Source organism: Chrysochloris asiatica, unplaced genomic scaffold (assembly GCF_000296735.1).
Source record: "Chrysochloris asiatica unplaced genomic scaffold, ChrAsi1.0 scaffold00374, whole genome shotgun sequence".
NCBI lineage: Eukaryota > Metazoa > Chordata > Mammalia > Afrosoricida > Chrysochloridae > Chrysochloris > Chrysochloris asiatica.
Genome location: NW_006408892.1, coordinates 1,029,469 through 1,049,659, shown reverse-complemented (window position 1 = coordinate 1,049,659; position 20,191 = coordinate 1,029,469). Strand labels below are relative to the sequence as shown.

General features: G+C 50.0%; 3 protein-coding genes across 3 annotated transcripts in view; all 3 read right to left on the bottom strand.

The window, feature by feature from the left end:
- Nucleotides 1–589: 589 nt before the first annotated feature.
- On the bottom strand, nt 590–3,785 carry MPV17L2 (MPV17 mitochondrial membrane protein-like 2). Its single transcript, XM_006876330.1, has 5 exons — nt 3,599–3,785; nt 2,687–2,857; nt 1,169–1,245; nt 906–1,034; nt 590–856 (listed from the first exon to the last, which is right to left on the bottom strand). The coding sequence occupies exons 1-5, from the start codon at nt 3,783–3,785 to the stop codon at nt 590–592; spliced, it is 831 nt and encodes a 276-aa protein (XP_006876392.1).
- An 8,007-nt stretch (nt 3,786–11,792) lies between these two features.
- On the bottom strand, nt 11,793–15,285 carry LOC102841702 (gamma-interferon-inducible-lysosomal thiol reductase-like). Its single transcript, XM_006876297.1, has 7 exons — nt 15,169–15,285; nt 13,757–13,939; nt 13,600–13,674; nt 13,356–13,448; nt 12,160–12,312; nt 11,940–11,993; nt 11,793–11,855 (listed from the first exon to the last, which is right to left on the bottom strand). The coding sequence occupies exons 1-7, from the start codon at nt 15,280–15,282 to the stop codon at nt 11,793–11,795; spliced, it is 735 nt and encodes a 244-aa protein (XP_006876359.1). The 5' UTR covers nt 15,283–15,285.
- Nucleotides 15,286–19,176: 3,891 nt separating this feature from the next.
- PIK3R2 (phosphoinositide-3-kinase, regulatory subunit 2 (beta)) overlaps nt 19,177–20,191 on the bottom strand; it is an 11,116-nt gene continuing 10,101 nt past the window's right edge. Inside the window, exons 14-15 of the mRNA XM_006876329.1 lie at nt 19,664–19,834; nt 19,177–19,384 (exon numbers count right to left, since the gene is read on the bottom strand). Of these exons, the coding sequence (XP_006876391.1) occupies nt 19,177–19,384; nt 19,664–19,834 (379 nt within the window). The remainder of the gene's footprint in view (nt 19,385–19,663; nt 19,835–20,191) is intronic.

Below are 20,191 nucleotides of genomic sequence, written 5' to 3'. Positions count from 1 at the left end.
GACATGGGAGAGACCACAAGGGTCTCAGTAGGGCCTTGGGGGGGTCAAAGCCCAGCAACCCACTTCCACCTCCTCTCCCGAGAGGGCTGCTGTTGGTGTTTGCCACCCTGGGACCTTCCCCGACCAGACCTGTTCTGCCATCATGAGTGTCAAAAATGCCCCCAAACCCATCAACAAATGTCACGAGAACCATCACACAAAACCCAATAAAGCGGAATGGACCAGGCAGTGTCCCGGTGTGAGCCTGCCGACCCCGCTGGCTGGGATGGGCCACGAGAGTTCCAATTTGAAAAAATTTAATGACATTTCCAGTCACTGATCAAAGACGAGAACTGCAGGTACTCGAGTCTGGCTCTAGGCCAGTCCCTACTCCACGGGGACAGAGGATGACCCTGCCTTGGTCCCAGGCCTCAGAAAAACCAGAGGTTGGCTGTGGGCCGAGAGCCATCCCACTGCAGTATAGAGAAGTTGGCATTCAGGACTGGGGCATCTCAGTGCTGGGACATCAATGTCCAGTGCTGGGGTTTTGTTCCAGGAGAAGCAGGCCTGGCCGTGGTCTGGGAGTGAGACCATCAGGGGCTGGTTCCCTTTAGACCAGGGCAGTATTCAGCTGGGGGTCGGCGTTGTCCTGATGCTCCAGCCCACTCCCAGAAGCACGCAGTCTTGGGGTGACAGCTGGATCCGTCCACAGAGGCTCGGTCATCACACCACGTGCCTGGCTCATCTCTCTGGACCTTCTCACCGAGCGTCGTCCATCTGTCCTCTGCCTGGGGTCAGCCCCCCTCCACAGACACGGCAGGCACCTGGCCAAGGTCACATCAACATCAGACACAGGCCAGAGGCGGCTGGGCAAGGACTGGGGGGTGGAGGGAATGGGGAAGAGTCTGAGTCCCTCATATGCTCACCCGGTACTTCAGATAGGAGAGGTATGTGTCCCAGCCAAGGGTCACACCGTTAATGTAGGTGACCCGGAACTGAGAGGGTACGAAGAGAAAGTTCACCAGCTGTGCAGGGGGCCAAACACACCAGTCAGCCTGTGGAGAGGGGCCGGTGGTGAGAGACTGAACAGTACGTGGGTGGAGTCAGGTAGGGCTGTCAGAGGTGGGCGGAGCCAAGATGGTTGAAAGGGAGGGCATGAAGTGGGTGGGGCCTGGTGAGTTAGACTCACCTTGTAGAATTCCCAGAACTTGTCCTGAAGCTCCTGGATGCTCTCATCCAGCGTCTGGCCCTCCAGCCAGCCAAGGCCTAGGAAGGAAACCAGGAAGTGTCACATGCAGGAGGTTGTTAAGTGCTGTCGAGTCGGTTCTGACTCATGGACCCTGGATAGGGTTTCCAAAGGAGCTCTGGTAGCACAGTGGTTATGAATCAGGCTGTGAACTACAAGGTCAGCAGTTTGCAACTCCCATCTGTTCTGCAGGAGAAAGATGAGGCATGCTGCTCCCGTAAAGATTTACAGCCTCGGAAACCCTGTACAGGGTCGCTATGAGTCGGAACCGACTCCATGGCACATAACAACAACATAGAGTTTCTAAGGAGCAGCTGGTAGGTTTGAACTGCCAACTTTGTGGTTCACAGTCCAGTGCTGATCCTACAGCGCTGAACCAGGAGAGACGACGCCCCAAGAAGTGTCATACACAGGGGGAGCAGGGCATTAGCAGGCCCTCTGGTCAGGCCAGCTGCTGAACTGGAGTCGAGGGGCATGGGGGTAGACCAGAGACTTCCCAGCCCCCTCTCTAATTCCTGGCACCTCCCACCCATCCATGGAGTGGTGGTGTTTAGACTACACTCCCACCCCCACTGCGAGCAGCCCCCAGTCCAGGGCTACACAGGAGGGTCACCCGCACTGTACCCTGGCATTCACAGCACACAGCCCGCTCGGCTCCGCCCACCAATATGTACTGCAGTCCTGGCCCCTGTACCTCTGAAGGGGACCCTGTTTAAAAATGGTTTCTTCTGTTATGATATTTAGGTGGGCGTCCTAGTGTGGCACTGTAGGAAAAACATGGGACTGTTAACTGCAAGGTCGGCAGTTCAAACCCGCTAACTGCTCCTCAGAAACCCTATACAAGCTCACTATGAGTCGGAACCAACTTGACAGTAACTAACACCAACAGTGTAGAGTGGGTCCTAAGCTTAATTCCTTCTGAGTTTCCAGGAGAAAAGAGAAGCAGCACAGAGGGGAATTACCTTATCTACAAGGCCAGGAACACCCAGGATCTCCTGCAGCTACTAGAAGCTGAGTAACATAAATGGTTAAGGGTTGGACTACCAGCAGAAAGGCCTGGCGATCTGCTTCTCAAAGTCCCAGCCTTGAAAACCCTATGGAGCAGGTCTACTCTACACACACGTGGGGTCACCATGTGTCAGACTGGACTGGATGGTAACTAACAAGAAACAGATAAGGAAGGCCCTTCCCAGGAACCACATACTGACTTCTAGCCTCCTAAACAGAGAGAAAATAAATCTGTCCTTCAACGTCCCCTACTTGGGGTATTTATGTTGTGGCTTTGTTGTTGTTGTTAAGTGCCCTCAGATGTTTCCACTCATAGAGACCCTGTATAGTGTTTTCCAGGAGCAGCTGGTAGGTTTGAACCAGTGACCTTATGATTTGCAATCTAGTGTTGATCCTACAGCACCACACCCTAGATAACTCAGCCCTAGATAATTCAGATACAGATATCCTTACCAAAGAAGTACCAAACACCTAGCATGGGCGAGGCCACCAGCTGGTCCACCAGGACCTTCCTGAGGACGGTTGGAAGACTGCGGAGACCGGAGGCGGGGTACAGGCGGTCCAGCCAGAGGTACCAGTAGTGCAGGAAGGGGCCCATGCTGCAGCCCATGGCAAACATGCTTGCTGAGGGAGGAAGAGGGCAAGAGTCAGGGTATGGGGGCCAGCAGACACTTTCTGGCGCTTCAGTTCCTGGGTCCCCAAAACACCGAGAGCCAAGCCAGGTCTTCTTCCTGAACTAGCCAGGCCCCCAGCTCTTGTTCTGGGCGCTCCTTTTCTTTTAGCGTCATCCCCATCCCAACCCATGCCAGAGATTTCTACCACTGTCCCGCTTTTCAGGACGGAAAATGAGACATTGCAGGTATCAAAGTTTAGGGCTAGGGCGGGACACTAAGTTGGCCACATGCAAATCCTCATAGGTTGGGTGGGAGAGGGCGGGGTCGGAGCACCTGTAGGACTCAGTACTTTGGAAACGGAGAACCCGTGTGGGCGGAGTAGGAGATAAGGGAATGGGAGACCTGGGAGTGGGAGGAAATGGAGATCCAGGAAGTGGGCGAGATAATGGAGACACTGGGAAGGGATGTAGACCTCGGCGAGGGGAGGGGACTCCGCGGTTGGGAAAGAACTAGGCAATGGATGAAGAGGAGATTCTGGGAGTGCGAGGGGATGGAGACCCATGGGTAGGCAGAGACAGAAACTGAGTGGCTGTCAGGGTCCAGGATGCACATCGAGGTCAAAGGTCCAGCCTGAGACTGAGATCAAAGATCAGAGGTCGTAGCCCGCGGATATAGTGGAGGGTATTCTTCGACTCTAAATTTAGGGTCAAAAGTCCCACGGTGTTAAGGGTCAGTAGGCCGGCCTGCTTACCCGAGCGCCGCGGGTTGAACCTCTGGCCAGGCCTGGAACGAATCTCCCAGGTCTGACGAGCGCCGTCCCCGGCTGCCATGAGCGCGCCGCAGCCTACAGTGTTGGTGACCAGCAGCGCCCGGCCCTGGAACAGAGGTTTCCCAAAGGTCCACAAGCCGCGGACCCAGCGCCAGCCACCTGACGCCATCGCTGTAGCAGATCCAAGAACCCGCACACCCGGCCCGCTACCTGCCGCGCGGGCCAATAGTAAGCCGCAGCCTCACCAGAATACCCGCCCCAAGTCAAGCCGCCAATCGCAAACTGTCTTCAGCTTCCTCGTGCCCCGCCTCAAGCATCATTGACCAACCGATAGCCGCCTCCTCGCTCTACTTTCCCCGCCCCAGCTGTATTGGCCAATAAAAGACCATCATCCTATCCCTAGACCAATTGTACCCTGCCTTCCCGTGTTGCCTAGACCAATCGCAAAGAAGCATCGCGCGTGTGTAGCACGCCAATTGCTGGCTTTCACGCTCGTTTCCCCGCCTCTTCCGGCGCCATCCTACGGAAATCATAACCGTAGTTTCCAGGACTACATTGGCTAATCGCAGCAAATATTTATTATCCAATCTCCTGCGTTGCGATGGCTAATCTTAGACAGTTACTGTGCTCTCCTATCCAATCGCTCTTCAGATTCTCCCGGAATCTAAAGGAGTTCAACCTGAAGCCATGACAGCTACTCGGGCGGAAGTCCGATTGAGCAAAGACTCACGGGAGTGGGAGGGACTGGAAAGTACCATTCTGATGCGAGCTCAGCCCAAATGGGTCATGCTCCAGACGTTGACATTAGCTTAGCTTTTTTTAAAAAAGTTTTTATTATTAATCGAGTGATAGTTTACATGGGAGAACATCGGTTTTACACTCATCGTTTCATTGCAATGATTACAATCTCCTCCATGCATCATCATTCGACAGTATTTGCTTAGCTTGGCTTTTGACTTTAATTCCAGAATAATTATAATATTACGCATTTTTGCGTGCTTCAGCTAATTTTACAGCAACTTTATAATGCTGCAGTAACTATTTTATCTTCATCTCCTATACTACTTAAGGGAAAAATGTTTCAGTAGAAAACAATGGAAGGAGTTGCAACCTACAGCCTCCGGGTGAAATCAGGATTTTGTAAGGTTCAAGAGTTAAGAAATTTTTTTATATTTTTAAATGATGAAAAAATAGTGTTTTTTGACAATTGAACACTATGGAAACTTCAAATTTAGGTATTGATAAAGTAAAATGATTGGAACACAACCATTCCCTTATACCTATTTTTACACTGAAGAGATTAGTTGCTACAGAGTCAGTATGGCTTACTGGAGCTAAACTATTTACTATCTTGTCCTAGGCGCAGTGGGTTAAGTGTTGGACTGCTAGCAGCAAAGTTGTTGTTAGATGCCATCTAGTCAGTTCCTACTCATGGCAACCCTATGCACAACAGAATGTAACATTACCCAGTCCTGACCTAGTCTCACAATTGTTATGTTTGAACCCATTGCTACTGCCACTGTATCAATCCGTCTTCTTGGAGTTCTTCTTTTTCACTGACCCTCCATTTTACCAAGCATGGTGTCCTTCTCCAGGGACTGGTCCCTCCTCATATCATGTCCAAAGTATAAGAGACAAAGTCTCACTATCCTGGTTTCTAAGGAGCATTCTGGTTGTACTTCCAACACAGATTTTTTTTGGGGGGTTCTTCTGGCAGTCCATGGTATTTTTAATACTCTTTTCCACCATCATTCAAATTCACCTATTCGATAGTCTTCCTCATTCACAGTCCAACTTTCACAATGATGTGAGGCTATGAAAGTACCATGGGTTGGGTCAGGCACACACCTTAGGTTCTCAAACTGGTATCTTTGCTCTTTAATTTTAAAGAGGTCGTGTACAGCAGATTTGCTTGATGCAATGCTTCATTTGATTTCTTGACTGCTGCTTCCATGAGTGTTGATTTTGGATCCAAGTAAATTGAAGTCTCTGACAACTTCAGACTTTTCTTGATTTATCATGATGTCATTTACTGGTCCAGTGGTAAGGATTTCTGTTTTCTATACATTGAGGAGCAATTTATACTGATCTTCATCGGTAAGTATTTTAAATCATCTTCACTTCCAGCAAGCAAGGTTGTATCATCTGCATATTGCAGTTTATTAATGAATAGCAGGTAGATTCAAACTGCTGACCTTGTGTTTAATAGCCCAACAAGTAACTGATAGGCATGAATAATTTTTGTACTGTTAGCAGTTAATAGAAAGCTGGGCAGTTGAAACCCACCAGGCTCTCAGCAGGAGAAGGATGTTGCAGTCTTCTTCCATAAACATCATATAGTCTCAGGAATCCTATGGGGGTAGTTTTGCTCTCTTATGGAGCTGCTATGAGTTGGAATCTACTGGATAAAGGGTCCTTATATTAGAGGGCCTTTTCAGGGTTACCTGATTCTAAGAGTAATATTTTACAAACATAAGTTATAAATAACTGCTAACAGTAAAAATAATTCTTGCCTATGAGTTATGCATTGTGCTACTAACCACAAGGTGAGCAGTTAGAATCCACCTGCTGTTCCCAGGGAGAAAGAGGAGACTTGCTGCTCCCATCAAGATTAACAGCTTCATAAACCCTATTGAGTCACGATAAGTCAGAATCTACTCAGTGGTTTGGGTTTGGGCTCATAGACATTCCAACCAAGTTGGCCCCGTGGAAGTGGAAGGACATTCCATACCCCTCCAGTTTTGGGTTTTTTGGGCCTTGATTTGCATGTTCATTTCAAGATCTCTCATCTGTCTGTTCTTTGGGGTGAAAATATAATGCCAGAAGGGTTCTGCAGATGTAATTATAGTTCCTAATCAGGTCACTTGAGTTCATTGAAGGGTAGATTCATGAGTGTTTCTGTGACTCTTAGTGGTACCTCCTCTATCATAAGCAGCCACAGTACTCTTTTCGGTCATCACGTCCATTGTTAGTGAAAACCTTGCCTTGGCCAGGCTCCCACATTGTATTTACTCATTCCAACTCTGAAGTTTCCTCTGGTCTCTGAGTTTCTCAGGTTATCATGGCTTTTCAGATTTTGACATTTTCCAACAGGTTTGGACTTGGTATTTTGTAGAAAGTCCCTCCATTTGGGTTTGTCTGTTTTTTTTTTCTTGTGATCAGACTGGGGTTTTATGGGGCTTGGAGAAGAATCTTGACAAGCATAAGAACCCTCATTGCATCATATCCGGAGTCACCTGGCACCCACATGACTTAGAGTGACATCGACCTTAGTCACCTGGTTAAGATGGTATCTGCCAGATGTCTCCATAGTCATCATTGTTTTCTTCTTTCCTCACTTCAGTTTTTGGAGCCCAATGACTAAGTTCACTTTACACTCAAGGTGGTGGTGGGCTGAATTAAACTCTATCCCTTGAGGGGAAGGTGTGTACATATGTGATTTGATTAGTCACTTTTAAGAACCTCATATTAACTTCTACTCCTGGTGTTGCACTGTAGGATCAGTACTGGACTGCGAACCACAAGGTTGGTAGTTCAAACCCACCAGTTGCTCCAAAGAAACCCTATACAGGGTCATTATAAGTGGGGACCGACTTGACTGCACTTAACAACAATATTGACTTACCGTCTGTCAGTCTGTCATACAGTGGCACCAACGGTATTTCACTTACCAGCAGGGTCACCCATGGTGGACATGTTTCAGCAGAACTTCCAGACTAAGACAGATTAGGAAGAAAGGCCTGGAAATCTGCTTTGAAAATTAGCTGATGAAAATTCTGTGGATTACAAGAGAACCTTTTCTGAGAAAATGAGCCCCCTTGGTTTGGAGGCACTCAAAATACACAGCAGCTGAAATAATGGACTCAGGTATATCAACCATCACGAAGATGGGCCAGGACCTGGCAACGCTTCATTCTGTCATGCCGGGATAGCCACGAGTGGGAGCCCACTCAACAGCAACAATATTGACTTTTGGGAGACAATGCTTACATCTTGGCAGGAAAACTGACCTAGTACCTAGCTTGCAGGATCAGTTGCAAGAATAAATAAGGTCACTTTACTTCCTGTCAGGCCAAGAGCCTGTTGGAGAAGGGCAGAAGAGAAGAATTTGTCCAAATCTGAATGTCAACCAAAAAACCAAAGCTGAGGTTGGTAGAAGAATGATGAAGACAGAGGAAGACAAAGGGAGGTGTGCAAGAGTGAAAGGGAACAGCCGTAATAAAAAGCAAAAATTGAGTTGGTTCCGGGTCATAATGATCCTGTATAGGGTTTCCAAGGAGCACCTGGTGCGTTTGAATTGCTGACCTTGTGGTTCGCAGTCCAGGATGAATATATATATATATGTAGTTGTTCTTAAGTGCTGTTGAGTCATTTCCAACTCATAGCCACCTTGTATAGAGTTTCCAAGGAGCGGCTGGTGAGCTTGAACCATAGTCCTTGTGGTTCAAACCAACCTTGTACTTGCAGTCCAGCACATTAACCCACAGTGCCACATCAGGACTCTATATATGTATGTATATGTGTGTGTGTATATATATATATGTGTGTGTGTGTGTGTGTGTGTATGTGTTGTTAAGTACCGTGGAATCAGTTCTGACTCATAGTGACCCTGCACAGGGTTTCCAAGGCTGTAAATATATATACATAAAACAGTGATCATTGGGTAGATACATGGATAGAATAGATACACAAATGAACAGGTGTGGGAGGGAATGTGGGAGCATCCCCACAAATATAGAAAGGTTTGACAAAGGATATTTGTACATATCTATGAGTGTGGTGGTTCAAGCTCACCAGTTGCTCCTTGGAAACCCTATACAGGGTCGCTATGGGTTGGAATCGACTCGACGGCACTTCACAACAACGAGTGTGATGGAAAGTTGTTCTTAAGTGCTGTTGAGTTGGTTCTGGCTCATAGCAACCCTGTATCGGGTTTCTGAGGAGTGGCTGATGGTCTTGAACCACTAACCTTATTGTTAATAGTCCAATGCTTATCATACAGCACCACACCAGGAGCATTATTGTTAAGTGCCTTCCAGCTGATTCCAACTCAGGTGAATTTGAACTGCCGACCTTGCAGTTTACACTGAGCTTAAAGTTCAGAGCATTATCCCACAGTGCCACACCCAGGGGGCAAAATTACAGAAACTTCTTAGACATTACCAGACTCCTTGAGGGAATGATTTGCTGGGTCTGGGAGCTCAGGACTATAGTCTCAAGGGACATCATGGTCAACTGGCATAACAGAGTCCACAGAGACAACGTTCTACATCCTATTTCAGTGAGTACTGACTGGGATCTTAAAAGCTCAAGTGGCATTCTAAGGTGGTCTCTCCCTGCCTGGAGGAAAGAAGAATAATGAAAATCAAAGATAATTGGAAACAGTCCAGTGGACTAATGGGCCACATGGACATCAGTTTCCATAACCCTGAGACGGAAACTAGATGGTTCTACCTGGCTACTACCACCCACTGCTCTGAAAGGGATCACATTAGAAGATCCTGGAGAAAGTAGAAGAAAACTCAAAATTATAAAAAAGACCAGGCTTACTAGTCATATAGAAGTTGGTGGAACCCCGAGACTATGACCCTTGGTCACCCTTCAGGTCTGGATCTGAACTCACCCAATGGTTCAATTTTCAGCCAAGCCATAGATAGGTCTATAGGGGGACAACAACACCTATGAGGTACGTACACCAGAGAATGGTCCCCCATTCAAGATAAAAAAAAAAAAAAAAAAGGCAGCGTTTACCTACGGACAAAATTCAAAAGAGTGGGGCAAGAAGGAATAGAAACAAGACCACAGGGAGGAAGTGGGATTGAGATGAAACCACGTGTCATATGATCTGTTGAATGTGAAATTGATGATCTGATTTGTAAACTACTCACTTGACAATCAGAAGTTTCAAAATAAAATGTTAAAAGCAAAATAGCCCCCTACACCTTTGCTGCTGAATCCTTTTGAGTCATGGCAGCCCTGTTGGCTGGAGTAGAACGGCTCCACAAAGTTTTCTTGATTGAGATCTTTACAGAAGCACATCACCAGTCCTTTCTTCCATGGTGCCATAAAGTGGGTTCAGACTATCAACCTTTAGTTTAGAAGCAATCATAGAAGCTGGTACTGCCCATTTGTGCTACCACAAATCTTTAAGTTCTTTACGAGAAAACGGGTAGAGTTTCTCATCTTCGGTTAGTAAATGAAGGGGACTTTTGACAGCTCAATCTGAAGTTCCTGAGAACTTCCAGCAAAACAAACTGAAAAAGTCCTGAGGAAGTTAACGTAATAACCAGAGTAAACCCAGTGAGACCCTCAAGAATAATTCTTTCACATATTTTTTCATTAAACGGGACAACCGTCTTCACTGTCTGAGAACTCAGTTTTATCTTCATGTACTTGTTCCTTTTGAGTTCTGGTGTGGCGCAGTAGGGTAAGCACTGGCCCACTAACCACAAGGTTAATGGTTCAAACCCACCAGCTGCTCAATGGAAACCCTTTAAAGGGTCAGAACCGACTCCATGGCATATAACAACAACATTCTTAGAAGCCCTAATATGGCACTGTAGCATAAGCACTGGACGGGCAACTGCAAGGTTAGCTGTTCAAATCCATCAGCCACTTTCAGAAATCCTATATAGGGTGGCTATGAGTCAGAACTCAACAGCACACAATACACCTCTAAGGAGTCCTGGTGGTAATATGGTTAAGCACTCAGCTACTGTTTAACTCCACCAGTGGCTCCATGGGAGAAAAGGTCTAGCAGTCTGTTCCCATAAAGATTAACTCAGTAAATTCTAAGGGGCAGTTGTACTGTTAAACCGGGTATACTATCTAATCACATTTCCTTATTAAAAACGAATTCAAGAAAATCTTACTGTTGTTGCTAAGTGCTGGGGAGTCGCCTTTGACACATAAGGACCTTGTATAGGGTTTCCAAGGAGTTTCTGGTAGATTTGAACCACCGACCTTTAGGTTCAAACCAACCCTGCCGTCTAGTACATTATCCAATAAAATCTTAAAGCCCCAGTTTCCACCCACTGGCTCAACCGTGACCATGCGGAGTTGGAAGAGTTTCAGGGGCCAAAGACTGTAGAAGAACTGATGCATTTGAGTTATGGTGTTGGAGGAGAATATTGAAAGTACCATGGGCTGCCAAAAGAACAAACAAATCTGTGTTGGAAGAAGTGCAGCCAGAGGGCTCCTTGGAGACCAGATGGCCAAACTTCCTCATACTTCAGACATATTGTCAGGAGGGACCAGTCGCTGGGGAAGGATATCATGTTTGGTAAGATCAGAGAAAAAGAGGAAGAAGACCCCCCAGTGAGATGGATAAACAAAGTGGCAGCATCAATGGACTCAAGTGTGGCAAACAATTGTGAGGTTGGCCCAAGACAAGACCCAGCAGTGTTTCCGGTAGTATTTCGTTCTGTTGGGCACAGGGTCGCTGTGAGTTGGTACCGACTCAATGGCACCTAACAACAACAACAACAACAACAACAACAACAACATTACCTGGTATGAGATCAGCACAAAGTAGGTAACTAGGGATGTTTATTTAATTGTTGTTGTTGTTAAGTGCCATCGAGTCGAGTCAGTTATGACCCATAGTGACCCTGTATAGGGTTTCTAAGGTGAGTTTGAACTGCTGACCTTATGGTTCAAACCAATTTTGCAGTCCAGCGCATTAACTCACAGTGCCACACCAGAACTCCGTTTATTGAATTAATGAATACATTTTCTGCCTGACAAATTCCTATTATCCTTTGAAACCTTAGCTCCAATGCCCCTCTTCCCTATGCAGAGTCCTCACTGTCCCTATGAATGACTCCAGCCCTGAGTCCCTCTTTGTGGTCCGTCTCTGACCCCAAAGGTCTACAGATATTTTACTCTGCATCCCTTGGACTGGGAACTTTGCAGGGATGGGGCCCAGGGCTAAGGTTTCTCAGGACCCCCAACACTACATAGAACTAAGGGGTAATTTGCTGACTTGTCAAGTGACTCACAACTTCCAAAAGAGTTTCTTTAAGTAGTTTTAATTTAGCACCAGTCGTGGAGGTATAAGACTCTTGATCTAGGAGTGGGATTTTGAGACAGTGCTTTATGATGTAGAGAAATTATCCAGGTGCCAAGCAAGAGGTGGAGAATCAAAAAAACAGAAGAAGCCAAGTTCTTATGACCATCACTGGAAACAGACTTTCCTCTGGGACCTGGCCCCAATTTGGCAGACATCCGGCTTCTCACCCTGGAGGGAATGGCTGTGAGTTAGGGTCCTGGAAGGAGACTCATCCTCTACCCACCGCATCCCACTTCTCCCCGCCCAGTTTACCTGGTACAACTTGCAAACAAGGCTCAGGAGTTCATCATGTTCATCCATGGGTTTCTGTACAAAGTGAGACAGGTCAGGGTTAGGAGCCCAGACACCCTGGTCCCAGCCACAAAGGGGCTACAAATGACCCCCATCCTGGCTCCTGCCTCCCAGCCCAAGAGGTGCCTCCACCACTGCAGTCCCCACATAGGGTCTGAGCTGAGGGCTACAAGAGTCTTACCCCGTTGACGACGACCCAGGGCACATACTGGTGCGGTGGCTGCAGAGCATCTGTTAGTTGGGCATTGGCATGCATGAGCTGCGTGCCGCGATCACCCATTGCACACTCCATGATGGTATCCGAGGACACTTCCGGGGCGTAGATCTGGAGGCACTGTGGGTGCAGGAGAGCGGGTAAAGTGGGGCATTGCTTCAGTTTCCTCTCTGTTATCTCCCCAACAGTCCTCTACTGGTCCCCAAGAGAAGCCAAGGGAAGACGAGCAGCATGCACCAATGCCCACACACAGCATGCACCAGTGCTTGAGACAGTGAGTGCTTAATATACACCTGAATGCAGGCCACTCAAGGCACAGGTGGCAGGCTGCTTCTGCTTCCTCATCCCCTTTGCCGGCTCCCCTAAGACCAGCAGCCTGATTTTCCTCAGCTGCCGTACATACTGTTCCTTCTGCCAGGAACATCCTTCCTCCTCCTTCTCCAGTGTCTCATCAAGAGCCGCCTCCTCCTTTATATTTCCCAGCTCCAATCTGACCCCACAGGGTTAGAGGTATCTTAGTGAGAGGCCTCTTGAGCAACCCAGGGTTTTTCTTTTTTTTTCCAGTTGTGGTGAAATATACATAACAAAACAGTTTGGGTGTTTAATGAATGAATGTCTGGGACAGATGAGTCACTCCTTTGCGAGTTATTGTTCACAATCCCTTTGGTGGTTGTGGGGTCTGTCCTATGACAAGGGAGGCCCTCATCTGTTCTTGAAAACTCATTCATTCTTCTCAGCCCAGTTCAGAGGCTATGGTCCATCAGGAAGTCCTCCGTAATACACCCATGCTCCCAGAAGACTTTCATCTTCTGATTTGCTTTGAGAGATGGAGACTTAGAGAGGGAGGCCATTTTCCTGGGGTTATACAGCAGGTAAGGAGCTCTGGTAGCATAGTGGTTACAAGTTGGGCTGCTAACCTCAAGGTCAGCAGTTCGAAACTACCAGCTGTTCCTTGGGAGAAAGATGAGGCTTTCTGCTCTTGTAAAGATATACAGCCTCAGAAACCCTGAACAGGGTCGCTATGAGTTGGAACTGACTCCATGGCACATAAGCAAACCACCAACCATACAGCAGATAGCATTTGGAGCACAATTTGAACCCCAGTTCTGCTGTGGTCCCTGATGCCTTCCCCTCTCCTAGTGTGGACAGAGGGCCACACTCACTGGTTTCAGGTTTTCCTCCATGTTGTCCATTTCCTCCAAGCAGACGATGGTTACAAAGGCTTTACTATCCTCCAGCTTGTCCAGCAGGCAGGCCTAGGAGTGAGGGCAGGTCAGGACATGAGGGTGGCCTGGAGCAGCTCAGGGCTCTCTGAGAACCATCATCAGTGTGCACTCTGACTTGGTCAATGGTGTTGAGATGGAATGGGCAAAGCTTGAGTCTAGTGCCCGCCCCAGGGCCACTTACCTCCACCTTGTTGAGCAAACACTCACGCTCTCCATGCTGGCACGTGAACTCCCATTTGCCACTGACATTTTGTTCCTGCAAAGCAGGGTCGTGAGAGGTGGCTGGGCAGATGGGTGCACTCCCTTCCCCCTACTTGGTGTCCCTGATGCCCACACACCTTAGCATTCCCATAGGGCACCAGTGTGATGTTGAGGATCTCCATTACCATCAGCCACGTGGGGAAGAGCTCTCGAACCAGGAAGCCCCGGCAGCCACCGCACAGCGACTCATAGTAGAGGCTGATATTGATGGGCGGCGAGTTCCAGTTTGTGATGGGTCCCCGTGGGCACAGTGTGCCAGCCTACAGGGATTGACACAGGGGATATGAACTGGCCCAGCTCTGTGTGGCTCCTGACTTCTCTGAGCCAGCTGGGTGCACTCACAAAAGGGGAACTGCAAACAGTGGAGTCTCCATCCTGTACTCCATCTGGACCTAGCTCAGGGGACCTCCAGCTTTGAGCTTTTGCTGAGTCCCTTGCCCTCCCCAAACTCTAAACCCATTGCCACAGAGTTAATTCCGACTCCTGGTGATCCCTTGGGTTACAAAGTAGAACTTCTCTATAAGAGTTTCTTGCGTGTAATCTTGATGGAATTAAATGGCCATGTCTTTCATGCTGGGTGGTTCAAATTGCCAAACCTTCAGATTAATAATCTAATGCAAACGGTTTGTGCCACAAAGTGAAGGAACCAGCTGTGTCTCCCAGGCTTCCCTAAATCCCAGTTCTGCAAAACGAAAGGGACACAGATTTGCAAACAGTAGGCAGTTCGTATACTCACAGCCCTTGCTTTCCACCAGGTACCCTGTTGTAGGACTGAAGAGACACCTCTCACTCCGAGGGGTTGCATGCAGTAACTGCTCATACACATTTCTGGTCACCACCCTCAATCTACTTTTTTGGAAGTACATACCACAGGAGCCTAATGAATGCACAACTCTGCCACTTCACCCTCAGAGTCTTGGTGAGCTGGCTTCTTGTTTACTCCTGCTCCCAACAGGCCCACGTGAACCCCTCCCGGGTCAACTGCACAGAGGTGGCACTTAAGAGGTGCTGACTTCCACTTAAAAGGCTGGTGTATATGAGCTTGTGCAAGTCCCTAGGGGACTCCTCACCAGAAATGCACCAAGCCCTTCCAAGCAGGAATGCACATAGGAAGCTACTCTGGCATTTGGGTGGTCTTGGGAAAGCTGTTTATCTCTTCAGGACTTCCCCTGGATCACAAGGGGACAGTATTTTTTGGCTCCTGCCTGAGAGGTACATAGTAGGCGCTCAAAGTAGTCTCAGGGGGAAGTGAGGGCACATGACGGGGAAGTGAAACGACTCCGATGGGGGGTGGGCTCAGAGCAGGGTAATGTGTTGCATTTGTGTGTGTGTATGTTCTGTGGACACCAGTCGCAGAACTGAGGTGACTGGGGACACATCCTGGGGTCCTGTCTCCTCGGCATAGTGTGGGACAGAGAGGCGCGGGACAGAGAGGTGCCGGTCCCGGTCCCCGCCCGCCCGCCCACCGCTTCGCAGTCCCTGTCCCTACCTTACAGTAGGCTGCCACCTCGGGGAGTGCTCTCTGCGGGGACGCACGCGCCCCTGCAGGGACCTCGACCAACAGCAGCAGCGACAGGAACGGCAGGAGTGGCGCGCAGGTCATTGCGGCGGGGCGGCGGAGTAGAGGTGCAGACGTCCTGGGAGGGAGCAATCTTTTAACCCGGCGGAGGCCCAGCCCCATGGCCTGCCCGCCTCCCGGGCCGCCCCCTCCCCCGCGCCCCAGCCAGTCCGCCCGCCCCCTGGTGGCGCCCCCGCCCTTCTCGGTAGCTACGGCGACCGGCGTAGGGCCTCCGGCCTTGCCTAGTCTGGCTTTAGGGGCTGTCTCCCTTCGCCTAACCCGGACCACCTCTCCGGACTCCCCTCCTCTTTCTCTGGCCCGGATCCACCTCCTGGGAACCATTTCTGGCGTTCACTTTCCAGTGTGGCGGAAGGGAGGGGGGGGGCGAGGGCCGCCCCACCCGACAGGTGCCTAGAAGCCAAGTCATGCTCCGACAGGTGGTTTTTGAACCTGACTTCCGCGAATCACCTCCAGACAGCTACCAGACTCTAGGAGTTTGGGCACTTTGAACGAAGGTGGAGTGGACAAGTGGATACAGAGATCGAGAGAACTTGGGGAGTGGTCTCCTCAGCCAACGGCCTGAGTGGGAGCATCGCCCCTAGTCTGGGATGCCCCTTACAGTCCCTCTTCTTCCCGTGGCCCAGAACTCTCTCGCCCCTCCGTCTACCCGGGCCCGGACCCTCCTCCTCCCAAGTTCTGCATCCCCAATCTCTGACGCTCCACTCGATTCTAAGATTTTGCGATTCTGCGGTGCTGATTCAGACTTGGCCACAGCTGAACCAGAAAAACAGAAGCCAGAAAGGAAAGGTGCCTCGCTTCCCTGGGGATCCCCTACTCCAGGCCTGGGGAAAGAAACAATGTTGGGGTCCTCCATCCCACCTCAAGCCTTGAGGGGCGTGAGACATTGCTTTCAGGGTGACTTTTCTAAGGGGTGATGGTTATGTGCCGTAGAGTCAGAACCGACTCATAGTGACCCTGTACAGGGTTTCCGAGGCTGTAAATCTTTATGGGAGCAGAACGCCTCATCGTTCTCCCATGGAACAGCTGGTAGTTTCGAACTGCTGACCTTAAGGTTCGCAGCCCGATTCCTAACCACTACGCTACCAGGGCTCCTTTTTCTAAGGGGTAAGGTCAGTGAAAAAAGAAGACTCCCAATCAGTGGGTGCAACAATGGGTTCAAACAATTGTGAGGATGGCGCCCAGCCGGACCCAGTAGTGTTTCCTTCTGTTATGCACAGGGTCATTGTGACTTGCAACCCACTTGGCTGCCTACACACAAGGGAGAGGAAGTCGTGGGGCAGGATACAGATCCCACAAAGTTTGAATCCTGACTCTCCTAGGGAGAAGCCTCAAGCAAGAGACTGAGCCTGTTTCCCCTTCTGTAAACTGGAGAAAAAAGTGAGGTTTTGGAGATAAAGTTGCCCTGAAGTGGGGGGTTCATGCAGAGGGAGAGTTGCCGAGGGGTGGACTTTGGGAGGCTGGAAAGAGCTTGTACAGTCGCACACTGCAGGAGAACAACCAGTAAAAGGCCTGCAGCAGGTGTGTTTGGGGAATAACTTCAGAGTTTGCAGGTCTCAAAGGCCAGGCACCAGGCTGAACAGTGGAAGAGAAAGCCCCCAGTTGCTCAGCAGTCTTTGGGCCTTCCCTCTCAGTTCTGGGGAAGCCTGAGCCTGCATTTCTACACCTGATAGCATCAGGTTCAGAAACCAGTTTCTGTGAAGTCCTCATGGCTGGATAATCCTCCTTCTTGTGCCCTTTGTTGTTAAGTGCCGTTGAGTCGATTCCGACCCATAGCCAACTGGTGAGCTTGAACCACCGACCTTGCAGTTCAAACGACTTTGCAGTGTGACGCATTAGCCTTGTGCCCTAGACCTCTGTAAAACCCACTTTCTCCTGGAAGCCTCTTCAAGACTTGGAACCAGAATTTGGTTTGGGATTAGAGCACTCGCGTTGTGCTGAACCCCACTGAAGAAATAACAATAAATGTAAATGCTACAATTTCTAAAGTGCAAATGTAACTGTAACTGCAGGATTTTGTGCCCACCTACTCTGGACACAATCTACACTTTATTAAACCCTTAGAAAGTCCTGCTTGAGAGCACTGACTACTCACTCAATTGGCAATGAGGAAATAATTGGACCAGAGAGGGGAGGCAGCTTTCCTGAGGGCACACAGCTGGTGGTTAAATGGGCTAGCACCCTAGCTCAGCCTGCCTAGGATAAATGAGCTTTATCCTGTCTTCCACCCAGGAGCAGAAACCACAGCACCTGGTCCAGAGTTATTTATAGGTAACTCTTGACTAGACATAGGAAGGCTTGCGGTCAAAGAGGAGAGGAAGCAGGTAGAGATCAGAGGAGGCTAGTCCTCCATCCATTCCTTTGCCTCTGGGCCCTCTGCGAAGGGGAGAAAGGGATAAAGACTCAGCCTGGGCCAAGGGTCAAGGATCCTGGAATGGGAGAGCTGAGAGACAGCATGCCATCTAGCTCTACATCCCTTGAGCTGTTACAGGGCAGGTGTGGAGAGGGGTCAGAGGGCCAGGCAGGGTCTCCAGTGCTGGGTAGAGGGGCTGGAACTCTTCTGAGGACAAGGGAACCCTTCAGGGTACAGGGACCCCTCAGAGCTGGTATGTTGGGGAGGACCATGAGAAGCCAGGAAGGGTCTGCGGTGCCTTGGCAGCCCTGGGTCATCTCTCTTCTCTTCGAACTGAGGCAAATCCCCGTACTTTCTCTGGACTCTCAGTTAAATAGTGTGTGTCTCAGCCCTCAGAGGTGGGTTTGTTAAACCCTCAAACACAGCCGATGGGACCACAGATGGCCCCTTCCCTCCCCAGCAACCGTAAAGAAAGTCCATCATGAGCATGATCCAACAAGAGCTCGAGAGCTTTATTCGTGGCAATGCCAATGTACCGTACAAAATGCACCTTTCTGGGCTGGCAGCGTAAAAATCAGGATGCTTGTCCCAAAAGCAGGAAGAAGAAAGGGCTTGACCGCCAAGGAAAAGTCTAATCAAATCACATGATAAAGCAGCAGGCCCACGCTGGCTCAAACGGAGCTTCTGTGGACTGCCGCGGCGGGGGGGATCTCCGTGTCTGGGGCCAAGCCGGATGGGGCCAGTACCCAAGTTTATTTTTAATGATTTTTCAGGATGGGGGGGGGAAGAGTTCTCAACAAGGGTCCCCTCATTGGGGAGAACCCAGCGGCAGGTTTCACTTCAGGGTTTGAAGGGGAAGTTGGGGTCTGTGGGGCGGGTCCTGCCCGGCCCCTAATGTCACAGCAGAGGCTCTTGGAAGTGGCCAAGCAACATTCCTTCCTGCCTGGGCCCCGGGTCTATGGCTTAAAAATCAGGGTACCCAGGCTGGGGCCGCACAGCCCAGGGGCCTCTGTAAACAGGGCAGACACGACCAGGCGCCAGGCGGGGTTTCGGGGACCCTAGGGGCCTGCAATGGGCAGGGAAGGGGGTCGGGTGGCCAGAGCCATAGGAATGCAGTGCCATGGGGATAATGGGGCAGGTGGACCTTTAACACAGACGACGGGGAGGTGGGGACACGACGGGGAGGGGGGGACACGACATAGAGAAAAAGAGGTAAGGGAAACAGAGGAGGGGACACAGGGAGAGACTGAAACAAGAGAGAGGCAGAGATCAGGAGACAGAGATTGGTGAGAAGAGTCACGGAAAGGGAAAAAAGACTTAGTAAGAAAAAGAGGAAGCTGGAGGGAGAAGGGGAGACAGGCGTAGAAGGTAACAGAGGTTGACAGAGACAGAGCAGAAAAATTGGGAAAATACAGAGAGAAAGAGAGACTCAGAGAGACACAGAAGTTGACAAGAGACTCAGAGCTGGCGAGAGCGGCCACCAGACTGAGAACTCAGGAGAGAAGATGCAGAGAGGAAGGAAGCCCACAGCTGTGTCCCAGCCTCAGTGAATGCTGGCTGTAGGGTGGTCAGCGGGTGGCAGATGGGGGCCCGGGTCCGGGGGCCCGCACGGGGTGGGCCAGCGTGACAGCCAGTGCGTCATTGTGCTGCACCAGCGAGGCATGCTGGTAATGCAGCACCAGCTCCTTGAGGGACCCATACAAGTTGTAGGGCTCTGCAAAGCCGAAGCCGGTGGCTGTGCGGTAGATGACACAGTGTTTGGTGTCGCCGTCCACCCTGTGGGCAGGAGACGGCCAGCATGTCAAGTGAGGTCCTAGGCTTACTGGGCCCCATCCCACCACTCACTCCCCCCAGTCTTGTCTCCACCCTGGGGACCCCATCTCCTGCCTAGACAATGTCCTAGCTGCCTCCCTTCCTCCTCTTCCTGTCCCAACAATCTCTTCGTCTCCACTGTCTTACCAAGGCCCAGCATACAGCTGGCGCTCAATGAGAACTCATGGAAGGTTTGAACAAACCCCAGGCCCTCTAGTCCCCTCTCGGGTCCTCAGCACTCACACCACAGAGCAGGCATAGCAGCCCCGCTGGCTGCTCTCACGGATGAGGAAGGTGCCATCCCGTTTGCCACTCAGCATCTCCTCGGCTTGTGTTCGGTTGATCTTGCCCACATACCATGTCCGTTCCTCATGGTGAGGAAGCTCATCCTCATCATCCATAAGGGAATACTGGCTGTGAGGTGGGGATGGGGTTAGGAGGACACAGTCACTCACTTGCCAGCAGCTGAGCTCTCCGTGTTGCTGAGATAACTTTTCCTCTCTAGTGAAGGAACTCCTACTCTTTCTTCAAAACCCATCAAAAATGATTCCCCCTCAAGGAAGCCATGGAGAAACCCATCAAAAATGATTCCCCCTCAAGGAAGCCATGGTGAAACCCACCAAAAATGATTCCCGCTCAAGGAAGCCATGGAGAAACCCATCAAAAATGATTCCCACTCAAGGAAGCTGTGGAGAAACCCATCAAAAAATGATTCCCGCTCAAGGAAGCCGTGGAGAAACTCATCAAAAATGATTCCCGCTCAAGGAAGCC